This window comes from Neospora caninum, chromosome X (genome assembly GCF_000208865.1).
Source record: "Neospora caninum Liverpool complete genome, chromosome X".
NCBI lineage: Eukaryota > Apicomplexa > Conoidasida > Eucoccidiorida > Sarcocystidae > Neospora > Neospora caninum.
Window position 1 is genome coordinate 4,950,655 of NC_018396.1, and position 25,175 is coordinate 4,975,829.

At 54.3% G+C, this 25,175-nt stretch overlaps 4 protein-coding genes across 4 annotated transcripts; 2 read left to right on the forward strand and 2 right to left on the reverse strand.

Annotated features, from left to right (window-relative positions):
• Positions 1–1,034: 1,034 nt before the first annotated feature.
• Positions 1,035–4,801, forward strand: NCLIV_050510 (MGC81273 protein, related; the record flags this gene model as incomplete). The annotated part of the gene is made up of 7 exons (XM_003884604.1): positions 1,035–1,183; positions 1,495–1,880; positions 2,366–2,900; positions 3,474–3,587; positions 3,725–3,751; positions 3,871–4,281; positions 4,669–4,801. The coding sequence occupies 7 exons, from the start codon at positions 1,035–1,037 to the stop codon at positions 4,799–4,801; spliced, it is 1,755 nt and encodes a 584-aa protein (XP_003884653.1).
• A 3,534-nt stretch (positions 4,802–8,335) lies between these two features.
• NCLIV_050520 (conserved hypothetical protein) lies at positions 8,336–12,666 on the forward strand (the record flags this gene model as incomplete). Its single annotated transcript, XM_003884605.1, has 3 exons — positions 8,336–8,725; positions 11,404–11,471; positions 11,940–12,666. The coding sequence occupies 3 exons, from the start codon at positions 8,336–8,338 to the stop codon at positions 12,664–12,666; spliced, it is 1,185 nt and encodes a 394-aa protein (XP_003884654.1).
• A 1,492-nt stretch (positions 12,667–14,158) lies between these two features.
• NCLIV_050530 (conserved hypothetical protein) lies at positions 14,159–16,510 on the reverse strand (the record flags this gene model as incomplete). Its single annotated transcript, XM_003884606.1, has 3 exons — positions 14,159–14,427; positions 14,956–15,448; positions 15,827–16,510. The coding sequence occupies 3 exons, from the start codon at positions 16,508–16,510 to the stop codon at positions 14,159–14,161; spliced, it is 1,446 nt and encodes a 481-aa protein (XP_003884655.1).
• A 2,692-nt stretch (positions 16,511–19,202) lies between these two features.
• On the reverse strand, positions 19,203–21,089 carry NCLIV_050540 (hypothetical protein; the record flags this gene model as incomplete). Its single annotated transcript, XM_003884607.1, has 3 exons — positions 19,203–19,304; positions 19,600–19,707; positions 20,418–21,089. Coding segments are annotated over 3 exons (882 nt in total), but the record flags the coding sequence as incomplete, so codon positions are not given.
• Between the last annotated feature and the right edge of the window lie 4,086 nt (positions 21,090–25,175).

Sequence of the window (25,175 nt, forward strand, 5' to 3'; positions counted from 1 at the left end):
CTCGGCACGGTCTTGGTCCGGCCGCAAGGGAAGAATCAAAGGCGGGAGCAGCGAACACTTGTGGATCGTTTTAGAGGCGGAAAGTGGAACGGCGCGAATTTGGAGATTGCTGAACTGGAATACGTCGACTTCCGCATGTAACTTGGATTCGAAACGCGTTTCCCAAAGAGAAAGGTTTCGAACCTGTCGAGATGCTCGCACTCCGACTGTGAGGAGTTCGTTTCAAGTTGCACAGAGTTCAAGGGTTCGAAAACGTTTCGTTTCGCAGCCCCGTTTCGCGAGAAGAATCCTTTTTCTCTCGCCGCGGGATGGGTGTCTGTGCATACACGCCATCGACTGTCTGCACACCGCCAGTTCAGCCGCTTCTTTCGTTTCGCCTCGTTGAGAGAAGAGAGGCAGCGTGAGACAGGAGAACGCAGGTTTTTTCTCAGTCGGTCGCCATGGCGCGGCGTCCCGGCCTGCTGAGTTTTGACCCTGAGGAGGAAGATTTTTCTTCTGTGCCTCCTGCTGCCAAGCACAGGTTCACGCCCACGACAGGCGCGACAAGCGCTCCGTCGGTCTCTCCCTTCTCGCCATCCTCGCCTGTCTCCTCTCGCTCGTGCGGGCGCTTTCCGTCACGCACGCGGGAAGGTTCGAGAGACGCAAGAGACGGCCGCGAAAAGGGAAGAAGCCGCAACGCCGCGAGTTCGCGCGCCGAGCGAGAGAGAAGAACCGACGAGAAACCTTCTGCGCGAAAGGCCGAGAGAGAACGCGAACGGAGCCCGTCGGAAGCGCGCAGCGATTCGTCGGCGTATTCAAACAGACGGAGGGAAAGGAAAGAGGCCAGAAGACACGCCGCGCGCGAGAGAGACTGGAGAGACGAGGAACAGGCAGCATCCTGGAGGGAAAGAGAGAGAGACAGAGGAGAGAAAGAGAGAGACAGAGAGGCTCGGAAGCGGGGGTTGGAACGGCGAGAGGACGGCAGGGCGGAGAGAAGACAACCTTCGTCTCCACGGTCGGAAGGGAATGCCCAAACAGTCTCTGGATTCAAGAAGATGGGGGAGTTGACGCAAGCCAAGTTTCTTGTGGAAACCCAGCAAGAGCACGAAGAGCGTCGTGCGCAACATCGAAGCGCCTTGACTTCCGAGAAAGTCCTCGAGCAACTCCTCAGCCGAGCGAGGGCGAGTCGCGCGGAACGCTTGGGGTAGGTTGAGAATCACCTGCGAACAGAGACAGAAAACCGAAACCACGTAGATATGTGCAGCTTGCCGAAACGAACACCAAAACGCGAGGTGAAGGAAGAAGCACAGGCTTTGCTGTGAGCTGAGAGGAAGAACGAGCATTTGTGCGTAGAGACACCCGGTCTTTTGGTGTATCTGCGCAGTGGAGGGTGTCCGAAGAGGCGGTTTTGCCGCGAAAAAGAGCATGCATGCGAGAAGAGAAAAAAGGCGTCTCCCCAAGTGTGTTGCCCCGTGTGTCGATGGTTCTCCCTCCTTTTTCTCTGCTTCTCTGCAGCGCGACGGCTTCGTTCTCGCCTCTCGAGGAGTCTCCCTTTCCGTCCTTCTCGGGATCTGCGGGGGCGTCTGCCGGTGCGCAACCTGGTGCGCGCCTCGCGTCTTCTTCCCGGTCGCCTTCTCCCTGTGGGAGTTTGTCGCCGCAAGACGACGACTCGCCTCTTTCGCCAGCGTTTCCGACGTTCACGCTCGAGACTGACGACGCTTTCACGTCTGCGGTCTGGGGACGTAGCGAGGAGAGGGCTGGCAAGAAGGCCGTCAGCTCCGTCGACCGAGGCTTCGCGCTCTCCTTCGGGGCAAGCGCGACAGTCGGTCGCAGGCAGGCGATGGAGGACACGATGCAGACTGTGCCGTGTTTCCTGGACGGAAGTTCCGCGTACTTTGCCAGTAAGGGAACGGATCGAAAAGAAGAAGCAAAACAGGCGCCCTCAGACAGAGCAAAGAGCAGAGAGGTCGTAAAGCAAAACAGAGGTCGTGAAGAGAAAGAGAAAGAGAAGAAGAGAGGAAGAGAGGTCGAAAGTGAGAAGATCGGGGGAGCAGAGACACCGCGATCTGATCGCGTATTCTGTCTCCCTCCCAGTGTTGTTTTTCCCGTTCCTCTCCTAACCGCCACGCGACACCGCGCGTCCCCCCCATCCCGTTCTCGCGCGTGTCTGTTCGTGAGGCTCTTTCTCGCTTTTCTCTCTCGGTCAATCCCCTCCTCTCTCTTTTCTCTTTCCCCTACTTCTCTTTCTCTCGTTTTTTTCTCTTCCCTTCTCTTCCTCTTCCCTTCTCTTCCCTTCCTCTTCCCTTCTCTTCCTTCTCTTTCTTCTTCCCTCTCTCTGTTCCTCGGTCTTTGACTACACTGGCGGTGTCTGTCTCTGTCTGTGCAGTGTTTGACGGGCACAACGGGAGCGATCTCGCGCACTTTGCGCGGTTGCAAATGCACCCGATGCTGGCCCAGACGCTCGCTGCGTTTTCCTCGGACGTCTCGGCGCTCCCGAAGGCTTCGCTCCAGAGGGCCCTCGTGGACGTTTTTCACCAGATGGATCGCGCGTACGAACGGCGCAGTCCCAGCGCAGGCGACGGCTCCACTGCGCTCGTCCTCCTCGTCAGGTGGGCGGAAGACCGGAGCGGTTTGAATCGACGCCGAAGGCAGCGCGACGTTCCAAGCGAGGCCGGCGGCGAGGCTGGGGCGCGCCGCAACCGCGTGGAGCTTTTCCTCGCGCATGCAGGCGACACGCGCGCAGTTCTCGGGAGAGTCGTAGCCCCCAGGTGGGGAGAAGAAGGGAAGGAAGAGGCCGCGCGCGCGAGAAGAACCAAGGTAAAGGCCGACAGGCTCACGCAAGACCACAAACCGAACCGCGAGGACGAACGCATGCGAATCGAACGACACGGAGGCACGGTCGTCGACCTCGGATGTCCACGGTGAGAGAGGACAAGGCTCTCAGAGGGACACAGCCCAAAATCGAAGAAAGAAAAAGAGACAGAGAAAAGAAAGAGATAGAGGTAGAGAGAGACAGAGAGATAAAGAGGGACAGAGATGTGACGAGAAGCTGGGGAGAGTGGCCGCAGGTGTCGCGAGTCGCTCTGGACGATGTGTTACAAACAGTTCTTTTCTCGGCGCGTATACGTTCTTGTTCGGTGTACGCGCGGTTTCTCTCTCCGCGGTGTGGAGTCTCTGCTTTCCGCCCGAGAGAACGACCGTTAGCGTGAACCCTAGACGTTCATTTGGGAGCGTTGAAGAGCGCGTTCCTTCGCTCTCTGACCGGCTGTTCTCCACACTTGCGGAATCCCTTCCGCGTGTTTCTCTTTTCCTGTTTTCTCTCTTCTCTCGCGGGTTTTTGCGTCGGTAGTGTGTGCTGCCGTCTCGAATGCGGGCGTTCTGCGTCTTTTTTCGCGCCGTTCCTTCGTCGCGGCTTCTTCGAGTTCCGCTCTTCTCTTTATGCGAACGCGAAGTGCCGTTTGTGTGTGTCTTCCGTCTTACGTGTTTGTTTCCAGAGTCATGGTCGGGTCCATTAACATGGCGCTCGCGGTCTCACGTTGTCTGGGCGACTTCGCTTTGAAACGGTTCTCTGAGCACATTATTCTCGCCACTCCGGACGTCTCTTCGAGGTGAGCCGCTTGCAAAAAAGACGCAAACACACACAGAGAAACGGGCGCACGGTTTCTTCCTCCACGTGTTTTGTAATAGGGAGCAAGCTTGTTCGCCTTCTTTCGCACACTTTTTTTGGCATTTTGCGGTTTTCCAGGGTTTTTACGGTTGCCAAGGGCTGCGGGTACGATCAGGGGTGCCTTTGGGGTTTCACGTGGTGGCCTCTCTTTCGTCGGAAGCCGTCTTCGCTGTCGCCAGGTGCGCGCGGTTCTGTCTGCATGCGGCTTTCGGTCGACTGTTCAGAGAGCTCGTCCCTGCCCAGGACGCGTTCGTGGTGATTGCGAGCGACGGGCTCTGGGACGTTCTCACAGACGAGGAGGCTGCGAAACTCGTTCAGAGACGCATCGACAGCTACTTCAGCCGGCGAGAGAAGAGCGGCGAGGGCGGGGACCTGGGGAAGAAGTCGGAGAAAGACCGAGGCAGAGCGACAGGCGCAGCGTCGGGGACGAACGCGAAAGCGGAGAAGCATGGACGCGATGGATGGTATGACGAAGGAGAAGAAGAGCGCCAAAGCGAAGACGAAGGCACTTGGTGGGAACGGGGACGGAAACGGAAGGGCGTGGACTCAGAACAGACGCAGAGAGATCAGAAGACCGGAATCGCGGGAGAAACGGAACAGGACGTCGAAGCGGAAGACGCAGGAGCCTTTGAAGAGTAAGGAAAAGAAAACCCCCCTCGCCTCTCATTGTCTCCATGTCTTAATTCGGCCGGCCTGGTCCGCGTTCGTGCGTTCTGTCGAGCAGTTTCGAGTCTCAAAGTTCCTTTTTTTGCTTTCTCTATGGGGTTTTTGTGTCTCGTGATCTCCCTCTCGGGCAGCACGCTGCTGATCCCTCGCCGTTTTCGCCTGGTTTCTTCCTCTGCCTTGCTGTTCTTGCTCCTCCTCTCTTCAGTCTCTCTTCAATCTCTTTTCTCTCTCTCCTCTCTGTGTTGCTGTCTTGAGGGTGGAGAGCATTCTGTCCTGCTTTCTTTTTGCACCTTTTTGTCGAGTCGTTTCCGTGAGAAAAGACAGTTCGTCTTTTGCACGTTTTTGTTTTTCGGCAGCTACGTCCCCAAGGCCGTGCTCGAGACCGCCGCAAACGATTTGATTCGCCTTGCCCTCGCGCGCATGTCGCAGGACAACATCTCCGTTCTCATCGTCCATTTCGCATGGCGGCGACGACCAAAAACGATCTAACTTTCTTCTCGATTTCACCTCTTCGCTCTTCCCTAACTTCTCCTCTTTTCTCGGTATTTTCTGTCTTCTCCGTCTTCCCTTTCTCGAATGTCGTCTCCAACTTTCCGTTTTCTGGAACGTATCTTTCATCAGGAACTTTGTTTTCTCAAACGCTTCGGTTTTTCTGTAAGATTTCCTAATTCTCCATCTTTTTGTCTAGCATTCCTTTTCCTCGTTTCTCTTCTACGACACAGTCGAGCGATGCGTGGGGCGTAATGAAGATCTCACGGGCGACGTGCTGACTCTCTGTTTTGAATATCTGGGGGATCGTTGCGCTCTGTCGTCAGAGTGCGGTTCTCGCCGTCTCGTCTGCCGGTTGTTTTGTTTCACCTCTCCAGCTTCAAGTCCTCTATCTCGGTTGCGGCCGATTGCTTCTTCCTCTCCGGTGTCTCGTCGTATGCTCGGCTGTCTCTTCGGCTTTTTTTCGGCGAAGCGAGGAGCCCGGGAACGTGGTCCAGGCGGAGGCCATCGCGCATCTTCCGTCTGTGATTTTCTTCCTCTCTCTCGGTATATTTCATTTCCTGAATATTCCGCTGGTTTGAACTTCGTCCAGGGACAGAGGCTCTGCGCCTCTTCGCATCTTCTTTCGTCGAGTTTCGTCTCCCCCTTCACTGAAGCAAATAGCGAGGGTGTTCCCTCGTCTACTCGCGAAACACGGAGAACTCGAACGGGAGGCAGTGGACGAGTCAGTATTTGGGTATTTTGTAGGATTTTCTTGACCACTATCCGTCCGAGGCGCGATCGGCGTTCAAAACTCCACACACACGATACGAGCTCCACATGCGTGCACATAATGGAGCTGCCATGCTGGTTTCTACGCACACATATGCATACGCACACCCAGACATACATATATACTCACATACGCATGTTCATTTTATACAGAGACACTGTAACATACGCATGCATATACATGTCATATATATATATATATATATATGTATTTGATCGCATGGAGTGGCATGTGGTCATGAAGGATTCTTCTGTCTGTGCGAGAGGCGCATTTTGGCATTTCGCTCTTTAGACGCGGAGGACTGACGAAATCGACGTTTCTGCTTTTCAAAACGGCAATCTCAACCAGTTTTTCCGCACGACCTGTATCCCAGCCGTCGGGTGTATATACAGACTACTTGAGAGATGGAGTGTCGGTAGTCTTGCTACTTTCCTCGTCAAGTCTTCCGGATGCCGGAAACCTGCTCTGAGAGGACGAGCTCTCAGTGTCTGTCTCGCCGCAAGAAATACAGACGTGAAAAACAGTGAGGAGGAAAAGGATACGCGCCTCTTTTAGCCGACGCATGCAGCGAGGGAATTGTCGGTTTCGATGCATCTTTCGCAATCTTTAGCGCTGTCTTGACGCAGATAGTGCCGACGGCGACTGCACGAGTTGACTCGGGCGTTTTCCTCAGAGCCACGCCGTCTCAGCGCGTTGTGCACAGACAGTCAAGAACAAAGCAAAAAGAGGCACAAATCACGTCTTCTCAGAGACGCTGCTTCAGACAATCCAAGACCCCATTTATGGGCGGACGACCTTTTGCTCGAGTCCCTCAATTCTTCGTCTCCAAAAGAACAAACGAGCCTCCCGACCTCCGTTCCCGGCGCACACCACGTGACGGTGAATCTCACCATCAGAGAAACTGCGGAACAACCTTAGAGACTGAAGGAAAACAAAACGTCTTCGTCCTCCCTCGCCTGTGTAGGGAATTCTCTTCCTCCCCTCCCAAGCTATAAGCGTGCATACCGTGTATACATACAAATGTATATATATGTATATATATGTGTGTATATACATACATATGTGCATTTGAATGGAGAGGAGACCCAAGAGCATATATGTTCATATATATATATATATATATTCACGTACATGACGGTTGGATCCGTGTCTGAGTTTACATGTGCATATGTATATTTACACAGATGTTAGCGAACTTTTGTTTTCTCGACCGATCTCTCTCTGATCTTTATGATGCGTCGCGAATCTCAGTGTGACACGAAGCCGCTGTGAACTCGAAACCACTAAGAGCGTGGCTGTTCGTCCACCGTCAAAGAGAGAAAAGAGGGCCCACAACAACACGTGCTTCACATTCAGAATACATCTCGACATGCATCTGTATGCATGTATATATATATATATATATATTCGTAGTTCTATCCATCTACAAATATACAGATAAAGTTACATGCACGCATCGACCATCTATTCATGCACGTAATTACTTGGATACCCCTGTCTCACACTCTGTTACTGTCTCTCCGGTATACATATGCATAAGCAATATGTACCTGTGTATCTGCAAGACCAATATATATATCATATATATATATATTTAGAATCATATTAGTGTATTTTTGCAACGTTTCAGAGCATGCGTGAATGCAAAAGAGAAAGAGGGCATTTGACTGGCCGCTCAAGCCTTGAAAAGCTGGATAAAAGAAGAGAGAGAGGCAAAAGCAGACCAGCGCAGCAAGCACCAGCTGAACTTTTTTTTGCGTAAAGGCGCGCCGTCCCACTGCATGCGGCAGCAATCGGGGCCGAGGAAAAACCGTTTCTCGCTGTCGTGCTTTCTGATGAGCACAAAACGGCAGAGAAGCCTTTTTCACTCTCCTTGGACTCCAGATATACGTTCTTGTTTACGAGAGAAAAGCGCTGTCCTCCGTCCTTTCCTCAATCTCAACGCTCTGCTGTGACGCTGTTGCTGCCTCGTCGCCCGCCATTGTTTCCTCCGTTGTTTTCATTTTCTTCTCCATTTCTCCCTCTTTTTCTCCTCTTTCTTTTTCGTCCTCGTTTTTTCGTTTCTTCTTTTCTCACTGAGGAGCGTCCAGAAGGGCTGCAGGAGAGAGGCTCTCGCCTCTCCGTCTCTCTGGTTCATCTTCCCGCGTTTGTGAATTTCTGCTTTTCGCGCCCAATCCTTCGCCTTCTCCGAGGTGTCTGTGGAGGAAGAAAGTGCGACGGAGATGGACAAATCTGTTTTCGCGCTCCTTCGCTCACCTCAATCCTGTTCTCTCCCCTCCTCTCTCCATCTCTCGCTGCGGCTCGTGTGCCTCCCGAAAAAGTAAAGAGAAGAAACAGATCGAAGACGCTAACTATGTCTTGACTTGTGTGTCTCTGCTTCTCGTCTTTGCTCTCCTGTTTTGTCTCCGTCCCTTGCTTCGTATCGTCCTCCCTTTTTTCCTCGCTCGCGGGAACAGCCGGCCTGCGCCGCCCGCCTTCTCAAAAGGGAGATGTCTGAAGAGAATTGGAGATAGATCTGTGCGTTTCTCTGTGTCCCGCCATCGCTTCAAAGACCATACGTCTACACAGGTGTAAGGACGCCGGTCTCTACATACGTGTCACTGCCCGTACACACACTCCCGATACACACACACAGAGCCCATACACTGCCCCACCCCCCCCCCCCCCCCGTCTTCTCTTTCCGCTCTTCTTTGTCTCTCTCTTCCCGTGCGGGTCTCTCTTCGCCGTAATTCGGACGTTTGCATCGGAGTTTGCGCGGCACCATGTTGCCCTCGCGGAATCCGGCGTTTCCCTCGTCTTCTCTGTTTCCGTCTTCGGTCCGTAGTCATCCGTATCAGAGCGTCTCTGCTGGCTCAGCGGCGCAACACGTCCTTCCGCATGCGCCTCGCCGCGGAACAACGGCAGCCTCGTTTCCTTCCTTTTCTCACGCGTCGCCGCCTCCTCCCCCCATCAACTCTGCGGGGTTCTTCCACTCTGCCCACGCCTCTGCGCAGTTTGCAGCCTTCCCTTCTTCTCCTTCTTCCTTGCAAGCATCTGGCCTGCGTCTCCAGATCCAAAACGTCGACTTGCAAGTCTCGTCTCTCCCTCGCGAAAAGCATGCAAACCTTTTCTGTCCCATCTGCTCACGGCCCTGCGTCGAGCGATACCGAACTGTAGGTCGAAAATGGTGCCTCGGACCTCGCGTACCTTATTTCACCTTTTTTTTCCCTCTCTTTTGGGCGCGGTTTTCTCGTTCGGTCTCGCGTGCGTGTTTAACACATGCTCTCTTCTCTCGACTCCTTCACGTTCACTGTATTCGCCAGGCGAGCCACGCATGTCTTTCTGTCTTTTTTCCTCTCGTTTCCCGCTAGCTTTCTCTCTGTCTTGCTCCTCTCTGTCTCGCTCCCTTCTCTTCCGCTTTCTTTTTCCTCTCTCTCGCCGTCTGTCTCTTTGTCCTCTGCCCTGTACTTCTCTCTCTCGCTTCCTTGTCCTTCTTCGCCCTCAGCTTTGCACCTCTCTCGTTTTCCAGTCTTTTCTGTCTTTTTCCTCTGTATCTCTCCTCTTTCCTGTCTTTTTCCTCTGTATCTCTCCTCTTTCCTGTCTTTTTCCTCTGTATCTCTCCTCTTTCCTGTCTTTTTCCTCTGTATCTCTCCTCTTTTCTGTCTTTTTCCTCTGTATCTCTCCTCTTTCCTGTCTTTTTCCTCTGTATCTCTCCTCTTTCCTGTCTTTTTCCTCTGTATCTCTCCTCTTTCCTGTCTTTTTCCTCTGTATCTCTCCTCTTTCCTGTCTTTTTCCTCTGTATCTCTCCTCTTTCCTGTCTTTTTCCTCTGTATCTCTCCTCTTTCCTGTCTTTTTCCTCTGTATCTCTCCTCTTTCCTGTCTTTTTCCTCTGTATCTCTCCTCTTTCCTGTCTTTTTCCTCTGTATCTCTCCTCTTTCCTGTCTTTTTCCTCTGTATCTCTCCTCTTTCCTGTCTTTTTCCTCTGTATCTCTCCTCTTTCCTGTCTTTTTCCTCTGTATCTCTCCTCTTTCCTGTCTTTTTCCTCTGTATCTCTCCTCTTTCCTGTCTTTTTCCTCTGTATCTCTCCTCTTTCCTGTCTTTTTCCTCTGTATCTCTCCTCTTTCCTGTCTTTTTCCTCTGTATCTCTCCTCTTTCCTGTCTTTTTCCTCTGTATCTCTCCTCTTTCCTGTCTTTTTCCTCTGTATCTCTCCTCTTTCCTGTCTTTTTCCTCTGTATCTCTCCTCTTTCCTGTCTTTTTCCTCTGTATCTCTCCTCTTTCCTGTCTTTTTCCTCTGTATCTCTCCTCTTTCCTGTCTTTTTCCTCTGTATCTCTCCTCTTTCCTGTCTTTTTCCTCTGTATCTCTCCTCTTTCCTGTCTTTTTCCTCTGTATCTCTCCTCTTTCCTGTCTTTTTCCTCTGTATCTCTCCTCTTTCCTGTCTTTTTCCTCTGTATCTCTCCTCTTTCCTGTCTTTTTCCTCTGTATCTCTCCTCTTTCCTGTCTTTTTCCTCTGTATCTCTCCTCTTTCCTGTCTTTTTCCTCTGTATCTCTCCTCTTTCCTGTCTTTTTCCTCTGTATCTCTCCTCTTTCCTGTCTTTTTCCTCTGTATCTCTCCTCTTTCCTGTCTTTTTCCTCTGTATCTCTCCTCTTTTCTGTCTTTTTCCTCTGTATCTCTCCTCTTTCCTGTCTTTTTCCTCTGTATCTCTCCTCTTTCCTGTCTTTTTCCTCTGTATCTCTCCTCTTTCCTGTCTTTTTCCTCTGTATCTCTCCTCTTTCCTGTCTTTTTCCTCTGTATCTCTCCTCTTTCCTGTCTTTTTCCTCTGTATCTCTCCTCTTTCCTGTCTTTTTCCTCTGTATCTCTCCTCTTTTCTGTCTTTTTCCTCTGTATCTCTCCTCTTTTCTGTCTTTTTCCTCTGTATCTCTCCTCTTTCCTGTCTTTTTCCTCTGTATCTCTCCTCTTTTCTGTCTTTTTCCTCTGTATCTCTCCTCTTTCCTGTCTTTTTCCTCTGTATCTCTCCTCTTTCCTGTCTTTTTCCTCTGTATCTCTCCTCTTTCCTGTCTTTTTCCTCTGTATCTCTCCTCTTTCCTGTCTTTTTCCTCTGTATCTCTCCTCTTTCCTGTCTTTTTCCTCTGTATCTCTCCTCTTTCCTGTCTTTTTCCTCTGTATCTCTCCTCTTTCCTGTCTTTTTCCTCTGTATCTCTCCTCTTTTCTGTCTTTTTCCTCTGTATCTCTCCTCTTTCCTGTCTTTTTCCTCTGTATCTCTCCTCTTCTCTGTCTTTTTCTTCTGTATCTCTCCTCTTTTCTGTCTTTTTCCTCTGTATCTCTCCTCTTTCCTGTCTTTTTCCTCTGTATCTCTCCTCTTTTCTGTCTTTTTCCTCTGTATCTCTCCTCTTTTCTGTCTTTTTCCTCTGTATCTCTCCTCTTTTCTGTCTTTTTCCTCTGTATCTCTCCTCTTTTCTGTCTTTTTCCTCTGTATCTCTCCTCTTTTCTGTCTTTTTCCTCTGTATCTCTCCTCTTTTCTGTCTTTTTCCTCTGTATCTCTCCTCTTTTCTGTCTTTTTCCTCTGTATCTCTCCTCTTTCCTGTCTTTTTCCTCTGTATCTCTCCTCTCTCTTTCCTGGATTTACTCGTTGCTTCGCCTTCGCTGCGAGCGTTGCTTTTGCGCTCTCTCCCCCTCTCCAGGGCGGCGCCGCCTCCGGCCGAGTCTGCCTCGCCCGATGCCAAGGCAGGAAACGAATCGGACGGTAGCAGCTCTCTCTCTCTCGGGACTTGGCGACAAGCGGTTTCTCCGGCTTTTGTGTCCGCTCTTTTCCCACGTTTTCCTCTGTCTGTTTCCTCTGTCTCTCTCTCAGGTCCCCTGCTACCATGTAGCATGTGGCGCGTGTGCAGAAGAACTCCAAGAAGCAGGCAGATGCTCGATGTAGGTTCTCGCAATATTTTTTTCTCGCGCTTTTTTGCTGCTCTGGCGGTGGCCATGGGGAGGCTGTCTCTCACCGTTTCTTTGCGCGTCCTGTCGGTGTTCGTTGTTCTCGCTGGTTGCCCCGTTTATGCCGTCTCTGCCGCCCCCTCCGTCTCCTCCTTTTACTCGCCTTCTTCGAAAAAAATGCGACCCTCTTCTCGTTCGCAGTGTTTCCGACGTTCCTGTCGCCTCACTCTCGCGACGCCCTGCTGGCCCGGTTCCTGTGTTTTGCGCGTTTCCTTCTCCTTGCGCATCTGCGCTGGCGGTTTCCACTCGTCGTTGGTGGCCATTTTTACCTCTGTTTCTTTGCTGTTTTTCCTCTCCTTTCTTGACTTGTTACGCTGTTTCCCTCTCTTCATCTTCACGCACGTGCCTCTGTGGTTCCTCTGTTTAGTTGAAAAGCTGCTTGTTGTGTCTTGTTTGTGGCAGGTGCGGCGCGGGCGTGACCAGCCTGGAGGTTCTCCACCCTTTGGATGAGCTGTATATTTGCCGAGAAACGGGCGACTGCTTCGCAGCGTTTCTGAACCCCAACTCGCTCGCGTACCACGTGCAGACGGTGCACCAACTGCCTGCGCTCCAGCCTCTCGTCGACGCCGTGGCAGCTTCTCGGGATTCCGGAGACACGAAGGCCCTCAAGCAGTTTCTTCATCAGCTGCGAGAAGACGAAAGAAAGCAGTCTGCCTCTTCCAGTCAGATGCGTCTTTCCTTCCCTGCTTCGCCTGTGGCTGCTACCGCCGCCGTGTCTTCGCTTCCAGCTGCGCCTCCTGGAAGGCCTGTCCCCGGTGCGGGTGAACCAGCTGGGTCGGCGGCCAGTGCTGCCTCGGTTCCCGCGCCCTCCTCGTTGCCGTCTTCTGCCTTTTCCAGTGTACGTACACCCGGTCTCCAGGCGCCCTCGGTGGAGTCGCAACAGAACAAGGCGGATCAAGGAGTTGTCCCTGCGGGCCTCCAGGACGCTTCGCTCGCGAGAACGACAGAAGACACACGCGAAGGGCGAGACGGCGGGGCTGCCTCAGGTGTAGGTACACCAGGGGGCGGCGGAGGACAAGGCAGAGAAGACGGCAGAGCCCCTCCGCAGCCGATAAGAACTCCAGCGCCGATGACAGCGTCTCCGGTGGCGATGGAGGAAGAAGACGAAGATCTCGAGGGTGTTCTCTAACGGAGAACGTGAGAGAAAGGACGGACGGAAGACAGAAACTATCTTCGACGATTAACACACACACGCTCCGACGCGCTGGGTAACGAGATTCACATGCGTCCCATGTTTTGAAGACGACAAAGTTACACTCCGGAAGAGCGATCTACTACGTGGAACTCGGTTTAGGAAATCGACATTCCCGCACAACGGTGTACATACACCTCAACGCGTGGACTGTCGCTGCATCCCGGCCAGGAGCCAGGTGTACAGGTAGACACACAGCCGGAGCACATACACCCGAGCAAGCGGCCTCAGTGCGGGCCGTACTTTCGCGAAGCTGAAGGCGTAGAAACTGTGGGATACGCGAGGGTTTTTTCAGAGTTGAAAAGGCTGCTGGGCATATTCGCCTCGTGATTGTGAAAATCTCAGCGAGAGACGGAGGGAGGATGCTACCAGAAGATCAGGCGATGCATGCAGAGTGAGAGAGAGCCTTTTGGATTACAGCGTCTGTGTCCCTGTTTTTTTCGGGTTTTGTCAAAACGTGCTTTCAAACGCACTCCCGGTTTTGCTGGTAGGAGACTGAAATCCAGGACGTTTAGTTTTTTAGGTTTCGCGACTTGGAACGCGTTCGAGACCGCGCGCGTTTTTTTCTGCTTGCACAAAAAGTGCTATCACACACACGCGATCTCCGCTCTCGGTGAAAACACGCAACGGACTAAAAAGATTTCTCTTGTCGTCTCGCGAAAAGGTCTGCGCCTTCGTGCACGCGCTCTCTTTTCTGTTTCGCGTCTTTCGAAAAGAACACTCGCATTTTCCCCACATTTTGTTACGTCTTCGCTCCTGCCTCTCTCTGTTCTGTTCCGCTGTGTCTCGCGGTCCACCAAGCTCCTCTGCATTCAAACCTGTCAAGGCGTCTCTCTTTCCCTTTAGATCTATACTCTCAATCTGTAAACCAGTTATGCGGCTGTTCTCATCGTCGTTCTTTGCTTCCTGGTTTTTCCCCCTCTGCTCGGCAGCCTCGCAGGCAGGGTGTGGACTCAGGGAAGCCGCACCCCGGGAGACGCGTGTGTAGCAAACGGAGCAGTCGGAGGCGGGGAGGGATCGGGTCCGCTTGCGGCGTAGCACGGAGGCACGGCATTCTCGGCCTTCTCTTTTTGAAAAGCGTTCACACGGCAAGGCAGGCGACCAAGAGGAGGGGGACGAGACGCGCACGTGACGGGAAAAAGGAAGCGAAGAGAGAGACAGGAGACAGACAGTCTTTACAACCATTCGCCAAAAACGGCGTCGCAAGCAGATACGTAGGCAGGCCCGTAGACTTCACACACAGCAAAAAAAACACATACCGACATGTACCTATATATATAGGTATATATATGTATAGATGCATGTGTCTTTTATATACATGTGTATTCGTGGTTGTGAGGCTGTATTTGTGAAGTGCGAGAGATCGGAAAGAAATTGCGCCGGTGGCGAGTCTCAAAAAGGGGAGGCTGCGGAGAGAAGATGAAGTGTGTCACAGCCCCACGAGAGCAGGCCACACAAAACTGACAGCATAATCGATTTCTTCGGTGGAGGTACACCCGAGGACGAGCACTCTTCCACTTCTGTACACGATGCATGTGGCGCCTTTCTTCGGTTTCAACGAAGGCTCGCCTTCGTGCCCCTCTTCGTGCACGACAGTCCTCCCTCGCTTTCTCCTCTTGGCTGACAGCCTGTCTCCTCTGCGCGCAGGAGACGCCGGAGGGTCCTCACCGCCGTCGAACCCTGCGAACAGCTCAGCTGCTGAAAGAGAAACGGCAGAAGACAAAAACCGAGAGAGAACGATGAGTTAAGCGAGAGACACACGACAGACAGGAGAGAAAGGCAGATCGAAGGAGAAAGAGACAGGAGAGAAAGGGAGATCGAAGGAGAAAGAAACAGGAGAGAAAGGCAGATCGAAGGAGAAAGAGACAGGAGAGAAAGGGAGATCGAAGGAGAAAGAAACAGGAGAGAAAGGGAGATCGAAGGAGAAAGAAACAGGAGAAAAAAAGGCACAGACACGGAGGGGAACCGGCGAGACAGAGGCTAGGCGGTGTGGCGGGCCTGAATGAAGATGCCCCGATGACCCTGGTTCCATTCCTCTCTGTCTAGAAGGTCTTTGCGCGGAGTCCCGAAAGCTTCAGCCCCGCAACCTGTTTGCTCGTGAACACTGGCTGCACATGCGTGGCGTTTGAGGCGCGCCAGCTCTCACGGGACGCGGCAGTCCCCGCCTCTTGTCTGCGTTTTTCCGCGTCTCCTTTTCCCACGGTTATTCACGTCTCCGTTTCTCACCGATTTCGTCTTCGCCGCTGGGGTCTGACCACGCGTCCGTGTCCTTCCAGACGAGACGCGCGTCTTTCTTGTCTCTGCCGTCCGAAGACGCATGTGCGCGCGCAACGCGCGTCGGCGAGTGGTTGGGCGTCTCTTCTCGCCACGCGAGTGGAGCCGGCTCCGTGCAGGACTCTCCCTCCGAGTTTCTTCCCGAGGCAGACCCGAGCGTCAGCGGCACACGAATCGTCAGTCCGTCTTTGATGCCCACGACGCGCCCTTGGAGCGAGGGGTGAGACTCCACGCGCTCCAGATCTGGACGGAACTCGCCGCCCATGTTGAGGCGACACACCATCTGCTGGATCTTCATCTCCTCGGGAACGAACCGGATCTCAGGGTTGTGCACATACGAGAGCTGGTTTGAAGACACAGAGGAAGAGAGAGAAGAAGCAGAGAGAGAAGAGGTACTGGGGGCGGCGAAGTGCTCACCGATGAGCAGGCGTTGTTTTTCTTCTTGCTGAACACACACACAGAGAGCATCCCAGAGAGCAGAGAAAGAGAACAGAGCGGCGTTTGAAGCAGACGCGCCAGGGGGCGCCTCGCCACAGAAACAGAACGACGTCGGAAGTGGAGAGAACAAAGACGCCTTCTCCACAGAAGAAAACAAGCAAAGAGGGTCTCCAAACTGAGGACGTTGTTTGACTTCCGTGTCTCCCCCGTGTGCGTCCTGTGTCTCCGTTTTTTTTCGAGTTTTGTCTCAGCCGAGTGGCGCGATACAGACGCTTCTCCGCTCGTCTTATACGGGGCGAGCGCTTTCTGCATCTTGATCTGAAAGTGTGCACCCTTCGAACGCGTTGCCGTTCCGAGGCGTTTCGTGCGTTCTCCCTCAGGCTACGTTCGAGGTTCTCGCTTTTTCACTTGCCTGTTTTGCGTCGTCGAGTTCGTAGCGGTCGGTGTCCCTGAATCTCCACTTTAACCGGAATCTGAGTTTGTACGCAACTCGGTAAGCCTGCCATCTCGCCTGCTCGAGCGTCAAGCCTCCCATGATGGAAAGCCGACCGTTGGCGCCGAGCACGGCCGTGCAGGAAGGGTTCTTCAGCCTGAGGACCAGCGGCTGCGTGCCGCCGGTGTACTCCGCATTTGGGAGCGAGCGGGCAATGAGGAAGAAGTCCTGCGAGGAGAAGCCAGGCGCGATGGAGATCGAGGCCCAGATGTTTGTCAAGTACGCCGAGGGGCGAATCGCCGCCGAGAGCGCCTGCGGGACCGTCTTGTCGGAGAGTTGCAGCGAGAGGGGACTGAAGGAGAAAGTTGAGGGCAGAGGCGCCGGAGAAAACGGGGCGAGGGGCGAGGCAGAGAGAGGACAGGGCGCGGCACTGTTTGCCGCAGCTGCGAGAAAAGAAGAGGAAACCGCGGGCGCAGAAGAGAGAGAGCGAGCAGGGAGAGACGAGAGAGACGAGAGAGGAGGGCGAGGAGTTGAGGACGAGGGGGTGCCTGGGGTATCGCGACACCGAGGAAGCTGCGTGTCTTCACCTAGCCAGAAGTCCTCTAGGGTTTTTTCTGGGCGAAGCATCGGAGGCATGGCGGCGAGAAGAAATCCCGGAAAGCGGATACCCGCGGGCCGAAGGGGTGGCGAGGAGGCACGGGAGAAGATTTGGACAAAAGCCTCGCACTGCCCCGAACTCGCCTACTCTCGCCGCCATACTCCAGAAAACGGAGAGAAAAAGGAGAGAAAAAAGGAGAAAAAGGGGAGAAAAGGGGGAGAAAAAGGAGAGAAAAACGAGAGAAAACGGAGAGAAAAGGAGAGAAAAAGGACAGAAACTGGGAACGTCTCATGGGCGCACGCCGCTCGCCTCCCCGCGAGATTCCGCCGGGGTTTCGCGCGCAGATTCAGCTGGCAGGCGACGAAAACGGGGAAAAACAAAAGGGGGCGAGAAGAGAAAGAAAGAAGAGCGGAAAAAGAAAGGCCACAAAAAAGCGGTCGAATTGTGAAGTGCATGCGCGATTTTTCGACATGTGCCTTTCTTGCCACAGAGCCTCGCCGGGCAATCCAGTCCTTTCTATCATCGTTGCCTTCCCTTTCTTCTCCTCACAAGTCCTTTCTCTCCCCATCTTTGCCGCCACGGTCTAACGTTTTTCGTTTTACTTGTTGTCCAAGCACGAAACGCCTCTCTCTGTCTCTGTCTCCCTCTCGCTCCCTCTCGCTCCCTGTCTCTCCCTGTGTGTCTCTGTGTGTGTCTCTCTCTCTATAAATACACGGAGGCCATCGCCTCTCCCTGCTGGGGTTTCGAAGGAAAACGACTGCTTACTGTCACCTTCGTTCTCCCTTCCGTTTTTCACAGCCTCCTCTTTCTTCTTGTCTGCGGATAGGCAACTCTCTGCTTCTTCTCGACAGCGGAACGCCCGGAGCGGCCTTTCGGCGCCCGGCGTTCACGAAGAGGCGGAGAGACACCTCTCGCGCCCAGCGCACAGGACACAAGGAATGCCTTCACAGCCCGTTAGCTTCATCGTTTCTTTCGAGCGCAAAGAGGAGCGTTTCAGTCGCGAGAAGAGCGACACGGCCTCGCCGCGCTGGGCTCTCGGAACGGCGCGTGGAGTTGGGACGCCTCCACTTTTTTTTCTCCAAGTCCCTCCTCGAAGCTGCAAGCTCATATGAATCATTCAAGATATATTTATCTATCGCAGGTTCGGTCTCCTGTCGCGTAAAAAAAATCCTGTATAGAACGCTCGGCGTCTGGTCCGTTTTAAATAGAGATCCTACTGGCGGCAAGAAGAGGAGTCAGAGCTGCTTCGATGCGGCAATTCGAAAACCACACACGGTCCTGGTTTGAGGAGAAAGACGCGCATCCGAAGGAGGCAACGGTGGCTTCTTTGTACGAATCTCGATGTGGGGCATGCGGAAGTCAGTCGAGCCTGTGACCGTTTTCGGCCTGAGGGGAGTCTATGTTCCCTGGAGCCGGCTCCAAAGGTGTATTCAAGGAGACTCTCTTTCGTCCGCTTGACCCAAGCGTTGACAAAGCCCGCGGAAGACGCACGAGGGTCGCGTTAAGACATTGGAGGGAGACGCACGGTGGATTTAGGAGGTTTTCTCTCGACTCCAGAAAGCTTACGTCGACGATCGAGCTGCCGTCCCACTTTTTGCCGGGTCCGAGAGAGGGAGAAGCATCTCCGACTCGGGTTTCGCTACAGCCCCAAGCCCTCCCGACGCAACGGCGCAGTCAACTAGCCACGAGGTCTCCAGTGTAGAGACACTTCAGATCTGCGCCTGGTGTGGGAGCCCTTTCTCTCCATTGTCCAGATCGTCCTGTTTTAGTGGCTGCTGGCTGCTGTGGAAAACTAGGCACGCGAGGGAGGGGACGGCGCGCGCGGAGCTACGCATGTCCAGCAAGCGAAACACGGAAGCGCTGCAGAAAGAACGGATTTAAAGACGTGTGTGCGGTTCTCAGTTCTCCCTGTTGGGGTGTCGCCCTCAGCACGCGTTTTCACAACGCGAGAACAAGACTCGCCAGACACTCTCCAAGAACTTGCATCCAAAGCACCGCTCTAAAAACGCGCGGCCTCTCTCTCTCTCTGCATGCACCTTCTTTCACAGGACTGAGAAACTCTCCAGAGGGGACCATCAAACGTCCTGAAAAAAAACACGAGGCGCATGCGAAGCCTGTCATAGTAGCGCACGCTCGCTTTGGAAACAGCCCGGGAGACCGTGCCTGTTCGTCAACGGCATCCCCCAGAAGAAAAAGATGTCAAAAACAGCTTTCCCAGACGCAAACTACGTAGAAAGGTATGGTTGCAAGCATCCAGACAGCGTAATTTCGAAGAAAGAGTGTGGCGACTTTCGTCCCGAAATCACGGTTCTGCCTACACTGAGGGGGCGACTCGGAGCAAGCTGTAGAAACGAGCGCTGCCCACAAAAACTCGGGGCTTAATCGCGCGGCCTAGGCGGCGAGCGCCGCCTGGTCTCTGTGAGGGAAAAACGGACTTTCCTTCAAGAGAAACCAGGGAAAGAGAGACCAGGCAGGACAGGGAGCGAGCGGCTCGGCCTTCGGTTTTGCAGGCTGTCCTGCCTGAAGTAGGAATCTGCGCTGCTTTCCGATCCTTGAAAGTTCTGCGTTCTCTTCGCCTCCCGGCTTCTCGTTCGCTACCCTGCACTGACTCCGCCGTGGGGAAGGGACAGCCGTCTCGGCTTTGCTGGCGCACGAACGTGGCGGATTTTAGTGTCTCGTGGGAGCGGCCGTTGCCGCCGGGCTCTGTGTGGAATCCGCCTCGCTGCTGACCTCGGTGACAAGCAAAATGATGAGAGCGGCAACTGCCGATCCGAGCGAGCTCAACAAGAAGGTCAACAGCAACCCTCCAAAGATGACGGAGTAGAGCAGACCCTGAGCGAAACAAAGACAAGAAAAGGGTGAGGCAGTGGAGAGTAGAACGAATGGGGAAAGGAGGGGAAACAAGGCGCCGCGTTTGGGAAGCGTCGACTGTGCGCAACGCGTCATCCCCCCTCTCGGCTGATACACACCGTGGAACAGAACCCGCCATCTGGAAGAGCGAAGCCACGGGAGGGAAAGCAGCCTGCGGAGAGTTCCAGGGAGACGGCGAAGGCAGGCAGCTGCCTTCTCCATCGCACTTTTTCTTCTGACACCGCTGTAGTTACGCGCTTACCAAAAAGCTTCCAACCCCGGCATAGGCGAGGACCATCAGCAGGCCGGAGTTAAAGGCGGTGACGAGGAAATACGTAGCCGACAGTCGCAAACAGCTAAGCGCGAAAAAGAAAAGCGTTTTCAGCTGAAGAGAAGGAACAAGCACGCGTAGAGCAAAGGGCGAAAGGATTCTTGATCGCGGCCGCACAACCGAGAGACGCTCATGTCTAATATACAGCAGTCGTTCGTAAAAGGTCAAGGAAAACAGTCAGAGCGATTGAAGAGAATGCGTGTAGAAGAAAAGTCAGAGGACAAACCGTAGCGTAGACGATGAAACCGAATTGGGGAAAAGAACAAATCGAGACATCGCCCGTGGACACGTGGGTCGAGGATCCAAGATCCAACGCTGAAGTGTACGTACACCTCAAAGAAGACCACCTCGGCCCCAAGTTGCAGTGTATATACAGTTTGACCCACGAAGGCAAATCTTCCACTGACACGCGATCTGCACCCGATACAGAGAGCCGAAGTCCCGAGCCCGAAAGTCGACAGGCGCCTCCGAATTCCAGTCTCGATTGCAGCCAGAACCTCCACTTAACGGGTGCAGTCACGCGAGCAAGGCGCCAGCAAGTGCGTCGTGACAGTGTAGATGAAAAGGCCACAACGCCGAACCCACGAGTGAAGTGTGCATACAGCGGCAGAATGCCGCTGCCCCAACTGAGCCCGAATGTGCGGTGTACGTACACCAGGCGCCACCGTGGGGCGTCGTCACTATTTGTCGATGTGCGATTCGGCGCACGCCGCGGAGGTCCTGACCGCAGCAATTCAACGACACAGAACGCGATCGTTTCTTACCCACTGGCGCCTGGTGATTTTAACTCTTTTTCGACCGTTTTGTGTTTGCGCGTGGCGTTCGCCTCCTTTGACCACCTGTTGCCGTGTGAGCTGGGGTGTCTGCGGCTCGGTTGCCTGCATTGCGTCTTCCACTCTCTTCTTCTCGTCCAGAGGAGTGGCGTGCCTCCCCGCTCCGACTTCCCCCGCCTGTTGCCTTTCTTCCCCATCCCTCGTCGGGACCGTCCCACGGAGAAGGTCGAGCAGTTCATTCCCGCTGTTCCGCGATGTTTTTCTCGACGCTCGGCGGCTGATTTCGCCCGTCGACCTCCGACGTGTCCGCGTCCGTTCGGAGACGCGCTTCCCCTCGACTTCCTGAGTTGCGCCTGAGGCACGGATCCCAGACACTGTCGGAAACGGCAGAGACAGCGGATCGCCTCGCTTCTGTCCCCTAAGCGAGGAAGAAACCGTAGAGTCCTCGAGAGAGAGAAACCGGCGTGAATCGTCAGAAACGGTCGCGACTTGCGCTGCAGCGTCGTCCAGCTGGGCAGCGGCGTAGGAGACGGCGGGAGAGGACGCAGGAGCAGATGGAGACAGGCACTGGAAAGTGAGGCACAGAACGGCAAAGGCCAGATGCGCCGTAGAGGGGTGACGGAAGGCGACGCATGCGGCGCCGAAAGAAGTGAAGGCCATCATCGACGCGACGTGAAATGGTGATAAGGACACCTCCCGGGACGGAGACGCGCACAGAGGCCGGACGGGCGAGACCGACTGGAACAGGCGGGGCAGAGGGGAGTGACACGGAAAACGGAAAGTGGGCACCGAAAAAGAAAAGTTGACCAGACAGCTGGGACACAATACGGAAGGAGAAGAGCGCCGGCGCAATTCAGAGCGCATCTGCAAGAGCGCCTGATCCCCTCGCGGCCGCTGTGAGGACGCCCAGCAGAGAATCGGTCTCGAAAAGAACCAAAGAGCAGCCAGAAAAAGGGGGTGTTCGGGGGACTGAGCAAGTTGTCGCCTGCACTCCTTTTCTCCCTGTGAGAAAAACCACGATGGGCGTGGTCCAGCGCCGAGAAAACTCGCCTCCAAGCCGCTCGAAGGCGCCACGGGTCGGTCGTGCGGACGCTCGCTCCGCAGCGTCAGGCACGATGTACGCGGGCTGCAGAAGAGCGGCTGTCGCGTACAAGAGAGAAGGCAACTTTTTCCCGAAACTGTTGAGAAGGAAAGGAAAGACACAACCTGAGTCCGGAATCTGTTTTCCGGGCACTGGAACCAAAGCATGGGCAGCGCCTCAAACGCGGAGTGGCGCAGGACTTTGTTTTTGTGGGACAGGATCAATTTGACGAAATCAGCGGCGGCGTCGGGGCATTGGTGGTTCGCATAATGAAAAATGAACCGGCTTGGGCTATGCCTCTAGCATTTAGATATCCTTCAGAAACATCTTGTGCATTTGCTAGCGTTCAGCATCTAGATAGAGAAGCGGCGCGTCACCGCTTTCCTCCCATCTCTCTCCTCGGTGCTCCTCTTCTTCCCGTTGAGTCGCCCGTGGAGATGCAGCCGTCCTTCTCTGTATACAGGCCAGGATAGATTCAGATAGGTACTTGAAAAGTAGACATAGAGTTGTCGGGGAGTTCACGGTTCTGTACAAGTGGAGGAGAACCGAGAAAGGCAGTTCTCCACGTATCTCTTTTACAGCACAACAACCACGAATTGGCCACGTTGGCCCCCGCGTTCTTGTCAGGGTAGACTGCAGTCGACCGTAACGCCAACCCCCCTTGCCTTTCGGTTGTGCTCCCTTCCCCGGTTACATCACTAGAGGTTCGTTTAAGACATAAACTGACAGGCGACAAGAGAGCTGCCATCGATGTGCAGGTTTTCCTGCCTTCTTAAAAGTGTGCAGGGGCGGGCCGTGGAGGCTGGGTCACCTGGCCCGGAGTTCCGGCGCCATCGACAGACCAGTCGACTTCCCGAATCGCCTCGAGAAAGCCGGCATGAAGAACGAAAAAATCGGTGCTCGGCAACTCGTCTGATTGTATCACGGTGTGTAGTTCTTAGGGGGGGATCCAGGCACCTGCGAAGGCTGAGGGCTACCGCCGCCCCCCCGCGTGCGAGAAACAGCAGTCCTGATAATCGATGGGAAGAAAGACAACAAGAGAAAGAAAGCCGCAAGAACGAGTGGATGTAAGAGCGAGTGAGAGGCGAGAACGCCGAGCAAAGCCGCGATACAGAAAAGCCCACAGAAGCCAACAACGGCGGAGTCAGGACCGGCTCGGTGAAGGCTAGAAAGGAATGTGGCGACAACGGATCTGGATCAAAAGGGGGAGACCTCTGTCAACGCGAAATGCGGAAACGTGTTGTCGCAAGAGAGTCCCAGCATCGCCAGTGAATGGGACCGCGCCTAGTGTCCCCTCCTTGTATGAGCCGTCTGGGGGAGGCCTCATGCCCAACTCCCCCCCACTTTTTCGTGACGTGGGCCGAAACAGGAAAAAGTAGAGAGGCGTGAGAACTGGAGGGAGGGAACAGGTGAAGATGGGCACTAATGAATAAAGGGAAAGACTACTTCGAGAGCACGCGAGGATGCACACTCTGCGTATCCTCCTGTCACTTGGCTGCGAGACACACAGCCGGGGCAAGTGCGGTTCGAAGGCGGCAGTCGACAGGATCGGTCTTGTTTACCCAACCACTCCACCGCAGAAAGTTGGTGTGCGCCAAGGTGGCTTTTGACGCCTATGTTGCGTGCCCGAGCCCGCGCGCGTACACAGACAATCCCTTTCCTTCGCGTTCTGTGTCGGTTGTGGAAATTCACACGAGACGCCTGCCTGTCTGCCTTGGCGTATATCCCACGCTAAGCGTCAAGGCCAACGGAAAAGGCAGTAGCGGCGTCTAACGGAATTGACTCGACACCGACCGTTTAAGGGGTAGAAGAGAAGCCATCGCTCTAGTTCTGTTCTTCACGTCCCGGAATTACAAGAAGCGGGGGTGTTCCCGCGCGGAGAGCGGATCGGCAGACCAAAGGCTGAGAACCTTGGGAAGAACCGAGGGTCCGTCGTTTTGGGACACACTGAAAAAGGACCGTCGCGCACCTTCGCTTCCCGGAGACCGTCGGAAAACTCTGTGTCCGAGATTCTCTGGAAGAGGGGAGATTATGAGTCCCGTAACCACGGCGACGCAGGGATTACACGAAAGTTCCGTGCGTTCCGGTTTTTTTCTCGAAAAGCAGGGAGGCTTTTAGGACCCCTCGTCCAGAGACCTAAGAATCTCCGCATGCGATTTTTGGCTTCTCGACTGGACAAAACGAGCAAGGATCTCTGCTACGGGATCGACTGCAGCTGCAGCCAGAGTAATGGGAATGTTGTCACGCGTTGTCATGGAAGAAGCGCGTGTTTTGCTTTCCCTGCGATTCCTTACGCCCTCTCCTGTGATATGCGACCCACCACAAAGTAACAGTTGCTCTCTGCTGGGACATGGCACGGGAGAGGCGAAGGGGAGATCTATTTCTGTGACGAAGGCAAACATCTACCCTTCGCTTGACAAGGAGTCGCTGGTGATGATCCCTGAAGTCCTGCCGCATGCCCCCGCGACAGCAGATCGGTTTCAAAACGATGTCTTGCTTCTTGCTGACAAACTCTCCTCTCATCGGCTCGATGTGGCGCTACGGTATACGCCCGGTTGGGTTGTTGTGCTACCGAGCGTTTTGGACAAGCTCAGCAGCCCTTCCGAGCTCTGTAGTGGCATCAACACCATACGGAGCACCGTTCAGAGGACCAGTCGCGACTTGGACAGTCTCCATCGCTGCCCAAGAAGAGCGAGAACTATTTTCTGCTTACTCGGTCTCTGCGATTTCAAACGGGGACTGCGTGCGTCGCCTGTCTTCCGGCGTTCCGTGGCAGGTTTCGGCGGCGGGACCTAGAAGCTGTGCCACGTGTCTTCGGAAACCGAATACCCTCCCCTAAGAGAAGCTGTCTACTTTGTTGCGCCGCGGCTGTGAGCACGTGTTCACCGCGTCTGAGTTTCTGAGGCAAAACACGAAAGGCCGATGGTCCAATGGGGGCCTTTCCGCGGGGCGACCCCGCTGTTCAAGGCGGTTCCCTCTGTGCAGAACGCTTACCGATGAAAGGGAGTCGACCAAGGAAGGGATGCCTAGGCCTGAAGTTCGACTTCCCTCTTTTGATGTCAAACTGCGAAAGCGACTGGATCCGAAGACGCGAAGAAGCAGGCGGATCCCGAGGCACAAGACGCACAGCGTGCAGCCTTGTCGATCGTTTCTAGGCCTCCTTGGCCGTCTCCTCGGCTGCTCCACAGCTTTCGGACGAGCAGGCTCAATCCACCGCGCGACCGGCGCCGTTCCTCCCGTCGCCTTAGTTCGTTTTTGGAGCGCTTGCGCCCCTCTTTTCTGTCTCGGATGTTCACGAACTTCATCTGCGTGTGTTCAGGGGGATCACCGTGCATGTTTGCGGTCGCCTGAATTCCCCGGCTCCACGGAAGTCCTGAAGGGCCACGCGAGCATGCGGCAGGCTTGGTTGACATCTCAGATGCAGCAAGACGGCCCGGCGAATCGACCGCGGTGTGCCACACGTTCTTCGATTCACCTCCCGAGAGCTTTTCTTTTTTCGCTTCCGTGGAGAGGAATTTGTCCGGGCTGAGAAAGGGCCCCGTAACGGACCCGGTACATTGGAGTCGCAGTATAGAGGTTGGTGGACCGACCGTTCTGTACATACAGCTGCTTCCACGGGTTTTTGCGTGGAGAAGTTCCCGTCTCTTGTATCAGGTTTGTGTTTCTTG